This window comes from Chinchilla lanigera, unplaced genomic scaffold, assembly GCF_000276665.1.
Source record: "Chinchilla lanigera isolate Chin_1 unplaced genomic scaffold, ChiLan1.0 scaffold00061, whole genome shotgun sequence".
Lineage (NCBI taxonomy): Eukaryota > Metazoa > Chordata > Mammalia > Rodentia > Chinchillidae > Chinchilla > Chinchilla lanigera.
In genome coordinates this window covers 9,989,302-10,000,361 of record NW_004955462.1, presented here as the reverse complement: position 1 = coordinate 10,000,361, position 11,060 = coordinate 9,989,302, and the positions used below count along the sequence as shown (strand labels likewise).

Sequence of the window (11,060 nt, the reverse complement as noted above, 5' to 3'; positions counted from 1 at the left end):
TATATATATAAAGATATATTACCATTAATTCTCCACAAAATATTTCTCCTCACTTCTAACAACTTACGCTCTTCTTGCCACTCTCTGAAGCAGTTCCACAAGTCACCTCTAAGAAGTTTGATCAGAAATATGAATGCTGCTGCTGAGTGCCATCCAATGGAAAGGCACGCTCATAAAAACATCACTGTGTGTCCTCAGCCACCTTATTTATCAGATCGGTCACCATGTGACTTCTGGCTCCTCCCCAACATCAAAATGATGAAGAAAAGTAAATGTTTTTAATCAATTCAAGACACTGAGGTACCCAGGACAGAGCAACTAAAGATACTCAAGAAAAGAGACTTCAGAGGGCTGGGGATGTAGCTCAATGGCATAAGCGCCTGCCTGGCAAGTGCAAGGTCCTGAGTTCGATCCCCAGTACCGCAAAAAAAAAAAAAAAAAGGCGAAAAGAGACTTCAGAACTGCTTTAGAAAATGGCAAAAACAATGACATATGTATGTTAGAAGTGAGAGGAGTATGGGGGGGTTTAATGGCAATGTGTCTTTCAATATAATAATTTTTAAAAATTTAAACACATACCATATTTTTCTGTCATACTTTGGAGAAGAGGACAGAAGCTATGGGAATAGATAGGATTTCCCAGACAGGGGACTACAGACCAAACAGGAACACAAATATCTGAAGGACACAGAAAAGGAACAGTGGCATATAAAGAGACAAGTAGAAAGACAAGTATAGAAAAGCAAGGAAAATGATTGGGGTGGGGATGGTAAATGCTTTTGAGAAGTCGCAGGAGGTAAGGACTGAAAAGCATCCATTAGATCTAGCAATCAGGCAACCTTGGCAGGGGCTGGTATCTGAGTCCTAATAGCAACAGCAAGATGGAAGTTAGTTGAGGAATGGAGACAGCAGAAGAAATAGAGACATTAAATATTTAAAACTCTTTTAAGGAGTTTGATGTAAATGGGGAAAAGGGTCAGGGAAGCAACATTAGAAGACTTCAGAATTTTTTGCAGATCATTGTTGTATTTTAATGCATGAAACTTGAGCATGGTTTGAATGCTGATCAGAAAGTTTATTAAAAAAGGGAAAATTGGAGATATGAGGCAGAAATGGGGTACAGTATGGACATTGAATAAACAGAGAACCTTGACAAAGTCGAAGGTGATGGATCCAAGGCAGGAGGACAGTGTCTTCTTTCATTGTAACAAAGGAAGTCTCAAGCAACTGCTGTGAAGAATGGAAGAAGGAATCAGGGGGCCTCTTCTCCCTCTGCCATTTGGTAAACAACTGGCTATACTATACATAGCTCATCAAAGATGCCTTTTCAAACTATACAGTGTTCAAAAGAGTATTGTATAAAAATGTAATCTGAAAAATCACTGTTGCTAGATGATTACTCTAAAATTAAAGTAGCATATAAATACGAAGTGGCTAAATTTACATTTTTAAACATCAGCATTTCTTAACATTTTTGACATTCTTTACAGAATAGTCTACAGTGGCCTAAGCCACCTTTTTAGTAGGAGAATTAGCCAAAAAGCACCACTTATGCTGCCCAGGGGACCATGAGTACAGAAGTGTGCCTTGGGGACCATGAAGAACCATGGGATGGCTCCACAGACAGATCGTCGTGACATGGCCAGACTAGTTTGCCATCTTTCCTGTTACTTGGCTAATAGTACTCTGACTTTGTTCGCTTCTAAGGCAAACAGTTGTCCAGATTTAAGAAGTGAGTCTTGATTAGTTCAAATCCATCTGATTTAGGAATGGGCATGGAACACAATTCTTGTTGATAAAACTTCAAGAAGTCTGGTGGGTGGGGGAGGAACTCCTGAAAAGCTCCTCCTCACTCGCAGGGAAAGTCGCACAAGGGTGTAGCACACTTTCTCCATCTCTGAAAACGTTTAGTACCTAGAGCTCCTGTAGTCATCAAGGGATCCTCAGGGGAGCCAGCTAAGGAGGACAGGGGATGTACTCAGGGAGACAGTACAAGCGTGAAAAGAGTTAGGTCTGCAACAATGCCACCAACCTGTTCATTTAGCCAACCCTAGAACTACTTTACTTTGCAGTTTCTTCCTGTGTGAAATAATACATTTTCCTCTTTTCAAAGCCATCGCTAATATGGCAAGATGGGGCCAAAATGATTAAATTGTAACAAACAGGAACTGAGAAAAGACTGAAAACAGGAAACAGAAAGTATTTGCTATCCTGAAAATGAGGATCAGTTTACTATGATAAGTCACCTAATAAAAAAATAAGAGGATGAAGAGTTTTGGGGGGAAAGGAGGAAAAGGAAGTATAGGGAAAGCAGCAGGTAAGACAATGAGATAAGTTTCATTAACGTCTCTTTTGCCCACTCTATCCTTTGGGGAATGAGCTATCCTGACTTTTTCTTTCTAATTCCCTGGCTGTCCTTGATCATTAACTTTTCCTTCTCAGCTTTGTGACTCATCCCTAGTCTCAGACGTCAGAATTCTACTAATAGTTCCAGGGGGAGAAAAACATAAACACCAGTTACTCACTGAAGATATCTACACCTGCCACAGTCAGGTACTGGTGGTTCCTTAAGTGAGCTGGACCCTCCCCTTCTCACTCAAGTCCAGATCCTTCCAAGCCACTTCACCAGCCCTAGTGACTCATCCACATCTAGGGATTTAAACATCACCCTCTAAATGTACGACACATACAGTCTTAATCTTCACTACCCTGTAATCCTGCTCAAATGCCCTGGGAAAGCTATACTTTAATGCCCCTCTACCTCTCCACCACACTCTGCCCCTCCACCTCTCTTCCTTACCTCTGCACAAATTCATCATACACCAAACGGAGCTCCTCTTCACCCAGATCAGCTCTCTTCAGCAGTATTTCACTCCTGTCTGTGATCTGTACCACTGGACAGCCTGGAGTCACTGCAAAGCCTCCCTTCCATTCCTCCTCTCACATCTTGCTTCTTTCAAACTATCTCTTAGATTTACCCAAGTGCTTCACCCCTACTGACTCCATCATAAGCCAGATGGTCACATAACACAGCTGAGCCACATCCCTCAGCTCTTAGGCTCCCTTTCGCGCAGTTACCACTCATCTGTCATCCTGCCATTTCTCCAGTGGGGAATCTGCCTGGAGGGGCTTTTGCCTGCTCATGTCACAAAGCTCCACCTCTTCTGCAGAGTTACAAAGCCATCTCTAAGCTGGCTCTGCGATATTATTCTATCTTCTTCCAGCCAATCTGACAAGTAGGATACTACTGAAGGCTCACACTGTGCTCTCCCAGGCTTGGTATTTCACTGTACTGGCCTTCCTTTTCTTTTGGAGATATCCAACATTTCCCCCTGCTATCCTAAGTCCTACTCATTCCTTTAGGCCCAGCCCAAATTTCTCTGCCTTTCATAACCACTCCATCTTTTTCATCTTTGAACTCTGAGTACCATACACTTTAGCTTCTAATTGTCTTATAAAGATCCATTTTCTCTCCCTGACTAGACCACATTGCTTATTAGAGAAACTATATCCTACCCATCCTGCTGTCACACATAGAACCTAGTAGGTAGAGTAGTAGGTGAATACTAGGTAGAGGTAAGATAAGTATTTAACCAGTGGTCAGCATTCAAGGAGTAGCTTGCATATTTCCTGTAGTTTTAGTTACTGCGGAGCCTGGAAAGGAAGCAGGGCTCAGCAGTGTCCCACGGCCCTTGCAAAGCCTAATATATACTACAAAGTTACACATACACAGTTGACAGGGTGCCACTTCTGAAATGGAGATCATCATTTCCCAAAGACACATCACTAAACTGGCTGTGCTCATCACCAAGCAACCAGTGTGGGGGCCAAAGACAAGCAAGGAGCATGGTCTGGAACTACATTTACCACTGTGGCTTCCTCCAGTGGAGTCACTTGGTGCCAGGGGAGGTGGATGCGGCTTGTCCATCAGCATGCCAGATGAGGGGGCTCCTCCCAAAGGGACAGAGGGGATGGAGTAAGGGCCAGGGACACCGGAGACAGAGGGAGGGTACCCGGCCTTGGCCGCCTTCCCTGCTTCATACACTGTGGAGGGAGATGAAGAGCAAGAGAGATTACGTTGTCCCACCCTCCACAACCCTCAACCAAAAACCCCTGAGGAAGTACTTGGGGGAGTTACTGGGCATAGGCACACTATCCTAGGACTGCATGGATTCTCCCTTGGCTTCCTCCAGCTCCATCAAAAAGGCAGTGACATAAGGAATTGCAGTATTCGGAACCTAGCAACTGGCTAATTACATGGTTCTGGGAGCTGTCACTGCAGCATCCCCAGTGACAGCAGCGGCCTACTCTAACTCACACTGTATGTAGGTGGCCTCCACCCCTCCGGAGCAGGCCTAGCGCAAGGGTTGCCCAGGGCTGCTTCCAGGGGGATCCATAGCCTCTTCAGGAAAAGCACAGCAAGCAACAGGCTTGGTCATGGACCCCTGCTCTATGATTTCAAAACTCCTCCTAACACTGCTTTTCACTAAAGTGTACACAATGTGCGTCTCTCTTCCAAGACTGACTTGTCGGAAGGATGCCAAAAGTAATGCCTATATGGGCTTGGCTGGTAACGTGAAATGGTGAATCCCCAAGTGAGGATGAGTTCTTGTGGTCCATTTCATCACAGGAATAAGTAAAGCTATCATTGTCTGCTGGAAGGTGTTGAAAGGCCACCATTTGCACACTCTGTTTGTAACAGAAGACGTTCTCTGCGTAGGAGGAGAATAACCAGTGGAGGTTTCCTAGTTTGGATGTCCCAGCAAGAAGAAAAATCCTTATCCCACAGCCTCACCATCCTGGACCTGCCCTTCCTTTGAGCAGCAATGTCTGTGAGAATTCCGAAGGCATGGAGAAATGGTGTGGATAGAAAGCACAGAGATGTGCATGTAGGTGAGGAAGAAAACAAGATGGTCATCCCGGAAGCCGTGGGCTCACACAGAGGAGAGGGTCTGGGATGACCAACTTTTGGGGTGGAAGAAAAGGAAGTGAAGGAGGAACTCGGGGTAGACAGCTGTCAGGTGGAGAGGTGACACTTCTTCCAATCACATCACATCTCCACACTGATTCTTCCTTTACTCACAGGCCTGGGGGCAGCAACAGGAGTCTGGGCAGCATGGGCAGCGGACATAGCAGCAGCAGCTGTGTGGACAACACTGGCACCAGCAGATCCCCACGAGGACGAAGAAGAGGAAGACTCCCAGGAGCACCAGGCCGACAAACACCCACTCTGGAGGGACACACAGAGAAATCCACACTCGAGGTGGCCTGCCTCCAGGACAGGGCATGGTCTGATTAGTGTTTGCCTGTGAAAGGAGAAGGGGACGATCTGGGGAAGAAAGTGTGCCTTCCTGGGAACACAGCCCCCAAACACAAGAGGAGCGCTGAGTGTGAGAAGTACCTGGACACTTTGCAGAAGTAGGGAAGAGGGAAGAAGGTTACCTAGGTCTCACACTGGGTGCACAGAACGACCAGCACAAAGCAATGGGGGGACTTCAGGGTCCCTTACTGGGAAAGGTTTACCAAATGGATAGTATTGGAGCAGGATGGAACAAGAGCAGAAAGATTCCTGTGGGGAATTGGTGGGAGAGACTTTGCCTGCTGGGCTATGTAGTGGTATTCTTGAGAATACCTATCTTTTATAATCAAGTTAATCTTGCCTATTATGTGTAAATCATGAAAAAGGGGCCTCTATATCTAGATGCAGCTAGACCATCTTTGGTGGTATAGGCCCAAACATCTGCTTTCCCTACTGATCAAATCTTCCCTGTTCTCAGTAGCAGGACTGAGACCCAAACTTCTTGTTTATACCTGGATAGCTACACATGGCTTTAAAAAAAAAAGTGGAGACATAGTCTCACATAGAGAAGACAACGTCCCTAACCCCAGATAATGGGTTTGAACACCTTCAAGCTGACCATGCTACCGAGCCAGCATAGCCATGGACCAATGTGGCTTAGAGCTGTGATAAATGGTTACACAAATGACCTGTATTTCGCTGAGTCTGTTGATTTAACTTCTGTTATTTTCACAGCTCTGCCAGAGGCTGAACATGAATTGGATTTCATTTGTCCATCCAAAAGATTAAGAGAAAGGCAACAAATCTTATTTGGCTCAGATAAAAATGACTGTGGCCCTCAAGTGAATTGTCTTAATATTGTACTATCAGGACTTGGCTGGAGACCCATGCAGACTGAGTGCAGTGAGCTATGCTGTCCCTTAAAAGCCAGAAGACTAATGGGATTCACTTCAGTTAAAGCCATCTGTCAAAACACCCCTTTTACAGTGAGCTGCAAATACACTTTTAAAAATGTTTTTTGGTTATTATGTCTTCTTTCAATTAAATGGTCATTCATTTAGGAGCTTTAAAATATGACATTTTTGTTATCCCAAAAGATTTTATGATAATGTAAAATCATTTGACCTTTGTTTAGAACACAATTTCCTCAGAGAGAAAGCAAACAACTTCTGTCTCCTGAATGGCCCTCCACCCTTATCCATCAGATACATTCAAATTAAGCAGAACAGCCTCTCTGCAGTGAAGGACTGAGCAGGCTTTGTACCATTCTTGCTGAGGACAACAGAGAGCAGAAGGCTTGGTCCAGGCTGTAGCAGTAATATAACACAATGTGGCTTGAGACAGCTAGGAGCTTCGAGCGGGGGGAGGCTGTTTTGTTTTGTTTGTTTGGTACTGGGATTGAACCCAGGGCTTTTGCACTGACCTATACTCCACTGATTGATTGATTGATTGATTGATTGATTGAGACCAGGTCTTGCTAAGTTGCTAAGTTCCCCAGGCTGAGGTTGAACTTGTAATCCTTCTGCCTCAGCCTCCCAGAGTGCAGTCCTGGAGGTCTGGTGAGCTGTATGGAGTGGTGATTACAACTTATGTCAGGCATTTAACGGAAAAAAGGCTGATAAGTTATATTTGAGACACACAAGAATATTATCTGCTAAAAGATTCTTGGAGTCAAAGGGGGGGTGGATTTCAGGTGGATAGGGCCAGATATAAAATATATAGTAACTCCTTCATAGAACTGGAAGATGTAACTTCTAGTTTGAAACATCACAAAGTAACACTGGGCCTTTGTGAGGTTTTGCTTTGTGAGCAAATACTTACAAATTAAGTGAACTTTTGATAAAGGGGGATTACAGAGAGCTATCTATTTGTGTCCTTGGGAGCAACGGCAAGAAAAATGTCTGGGTTTGGGTTGGCGGGCTAATGGGAAAGGGCTAGAAAAATTCGTGCAAGAATGATTAGTGAAATTCAACTGTGAAGACTCTGGATGTTTTTTAAAGAATTAAATCAAGTCAAAACCAATGGCCAGGAATATTTCGTATCTCTCTTCTGCTATTTAAAGTCCTGGCAGAAACCCTCCAAAATAAGACTGAACCCCATCCTTTCTTAACCCTTGAGTTTGGCCTTGTCTTCACCACTGTTCTTTCTTGTTTCTCTCTGAGACTCCTTCCATTATGAAATACACTGCTGAACCGAACTGACTTGGCTTGTTTAGGCTGGTGCATTCATCTGAAGCTACACTGAAAGATAGAGATGCATATTTGGGGGAAGTCATGCTTGCCATATTGTCCATGGGACCATAAGGGACTTGGGGGTCTCACTAAGTTGTTCAGACTGGGCTCAAACATGTGGTCCTCCTGTCTTAGCCTTCCATAGTTTTGTGATGACAGGCATGTGCCACCACATGCCCAATGTGTATTTTTCAATGGTGGAGGAATACATATCTTTCCTAAGATTTGAAAAAGATTTTTAATAATGTAATAAAAGGAAATTCAGAATAACATAATTGGATAATAACAAATGGGCAAACATATGAAAATAATGACTTTGTTAAGAGTCTCAGAAGCTGTCTGGGTACAGCTGAAATAGTGAGGTGGGCAGGGAGACTGCCAAGATGCCTGCCACTGAAGAACTAGGTCTCCATCTCAGCCCAAGTGTAATTATCATTATTTTAGGGCCTAGAAACAGAAGGAATACAATTTAAAAGCTTTTCCAATGGGCTTAGTTCATCCTGCAAAAGATCACAGATATATATAGACAAATGTGCAAATAGATTAAACAAGAAATTAGTCACTAATGCAAAAGCAAGACAGATGGAATGACAGCAAATTAAGCAAATAAAGAGTTAAATGACTGAATACCTGGCATAATCTCCACAGCAAAACTGGGCAAGAGATCAGCAAGCAGCCCTGTCCTGCCTAGAAGAAGTGGAAGGAAAAGAAGAAGGAAAGAGGTTACTCCAAAGGAAAATGCAGCCTGAAACATAGCTCCCACTGGTACCATCCTACATGGGGCTATTGGGCCATGCTCAATGGAGTGTGAGAGCACAACACCAAGGTGGAGCTCAGTGCAAGACAATGGCCTTTTCTACAATCTTTGGCAGCCATCTAAGTGGAGTCTGCACCTAAACGAGGTGGATGCAGAAACAGAACTTTCTCTCCAACTATTTACAGGAGGAGGAAATCTCTGTTTAAATATGAAAAACTCTGCTTGAGCAGATTGACATACACCACCTCCATTTATTTATGCATCCTTGTCCATACACTTCATTGCAAGTCAAACCCATCTGTATCCAAACGTTCTGTCTACATTTTCATACATCCATACACAGACCTATGTCCATATAAAAACAAAAGTACATATTTGGTTTTAACTCAGACTTATCTTGCTACATGATTCTATTTATGGCCTAAAGATATTTCAATGATTAAAACTTTCAATGGAAAGGCAAAGATAAAGCTAGATTGGTTACACACTCCTCTACACTCCTTCTGGCTTCAGAAATACTCTCTACATATGTATATGGTATGGTTTTTCCATATGGCACTCACAGCTGGCACTGTATGTACCCAAGTGCCTTCTGTGTGATGTGGCATAAGAGGCTTAAAGCTGGTGTCAGAACAGGTGCCCCTCAGAGGTTCTGGGAGGCAAAGAGCTGTGCAGGAAATAAGGCACTGGGGGGTGTGAGAGAGATGATCTGTCTTTAAAACCTGGCCTGACTTATAGCAAAATGTTCTGATCTTTTCACCTTATTCTCCTATCGAGGTGAACATAAGAGCCTGTGATGCTATCTCTATACCACACTAGTAAACTAGTAAGTTCCATTAGGAAACCACTGGCAAATTTCTCTCCTTTCAATGAAAGTACAGTGCCAGCAAGATGGGTAATTTTAGCTAGTAATTACATTAAGAATGTAAAAGGAAACATAAAATTAATTTAATACTATTTCTACTTATATCAATATCAATCACTTATTATCATTTCAAGGGCTCAGTAAGCACACATAGCTTTTGGATAGCACTGCTCTAGAGCCTATAAATTGGTTGCTTGTATCACCAGTGACACAAGTCTAATTAATTATTTGTACCACAGAACTCACAGGCATGTTTAAAACATTGGTAGCGTTGAAAGTACTAGAGAGTAAACAAGAGCAATGCTTCTCATTTAAACAGATACAACAAGAGACATATTTAGCAATACGAATTGTCCAGATTGGGGAAAATACAACAAAAACCTGTAATCTACATTTTCACATAGTCATTCATGGCCTTATTTCCATATAAAAACAAAATTCAGATAGATGATAGATAGATAGATAGATAGATAGATGATAGATAGATAGATAGATAGATAGATAGATAGATAGATTTAGCTCATTTAGAAACCATTATTTCCTGTTAAAGTTTGTTGAAGTACAGTAGAGAAAAGGTTACCCATGTAAGGCTTACAAGGATCAGACTTGGTCACTGGCCCCTCCTCTAAAGGTATCCCACAAAGAAGAAACTCTGACAAAGGTCAAAGGACAAGTGCACCTTCAGGAACTAGGGAAGATGCTACAGCTGGGACAAGAAGTTGGTGTGGGTTAAAGGCGATCTTTGTTCACTTTCCCTTTTCCTAGCCCTCCTCATCTATAGGAGGCTAAATGGTAACATGAGTCCCCGGCCATATCTCCTGCCTGGGTGATGGTACCACATCTGCAAAACTATGAGTATATTCCAAGAGAAAGGGTTGGTGTCTCAGGCCAGCTCTGCTTCTTACAAGGTCCCTTAGGAGGACAAGTGAGAGCCGAGTGAGGCACTGGAGAAAGATGTCCTAAAGACTGGAGACTACTCAGGCTGGCTTTTGGTCTAAACTTTCACAAGCGCTAAGAGGTGCCACTAAGGCTCACAAAGTCCCCTACAGTAGAAAACTAGACAAGGGTTTGGGATCGAATATGAGCAAGTGATTAAGAACATGCACTGGTTTCATCCAGAGTGCTCTCTAAGAACTATCTCTTGGAAATCCAACAAGGCAATGCATAGCTGATCGAAGATTTGGGGATGTGGCATCTTGGACATCTCTGGAAGACATAATTAGTATCCATTACCTCACAATAGCCAATGATCAAGAAGTAAGTATACATTGTTTGTTAGCAATCCAGTTATCATCTACTCACTTGATGAGAGATTTTTGTTATAAACATTTTTTTCTTTTTCCATCTCTAGTACTCAATTAGTACTTCCACATATGTCTCTTGTTGCATCTAGTTAAATGAGAAGCTTTGTGTTTACAATCTAGTGCTCAGGTTTACCAATGTTTTAAATATCTCTAGGTGTCCAAATCATTAATTATATTAATAACAATGCCATTGATACAAGCTATAAATTTGTAGGCTATCACAGCACATCCATTATGTAGCAGTTATTAATTATAAAAATCCACACATTCAAGGAGGATATGGATTCATGCATATTATAAACACTGTATTATGTTGGAAAAGATAGTAGACTGGGAGTCAAGGTAGCTTAGAACAGATTTGTAGTTATATTACTTATTGACTAGTACAGACAAATTACTTCCCCCTTGTCTCAATTTCCTCAGAAGAAAGAAGAGGTTGAATGTAGTGGTATATAAATAGGAAGACCATATATCTTACTTTTTCTGGGACAGTCCTGGATTATGTCTATGATCATGATGTAATTATTAATAATACCCCTTTTTACTTTCAAAGCATCCTTGTTTAGATAATTTATTATATGCTCACCCTATCTACATAATTTTT

The 11,060-nt window shown here is 42.4% G+C and overlaps 1 protein-coding gene across 1 annotated transcript in view; it reads right to left on the bottom strand.

The window, feature by feature from the left end:
• Positions 1–11,060, bottom strand: part of Ildr2 (immunoglobulin-like domain containing receptor 2) — a gene marked incomplete at its 5' end in the record, with an annotated part of 62,947 nt that overhangs the window by 15,978 nt on the left and 35,909 nt on the right. The window contains 3 exon segments of the mRNA XM_013521459.1: positions 3,868–4,044; positions 5,084–5,230; positions 8,161–8,217. Of these exon segments, the coding sequence (XP_013376913.1) occupies positions 3,868–4,044; positions 5,084–5,230; positions 8,161–8,217 (381 nt within the window).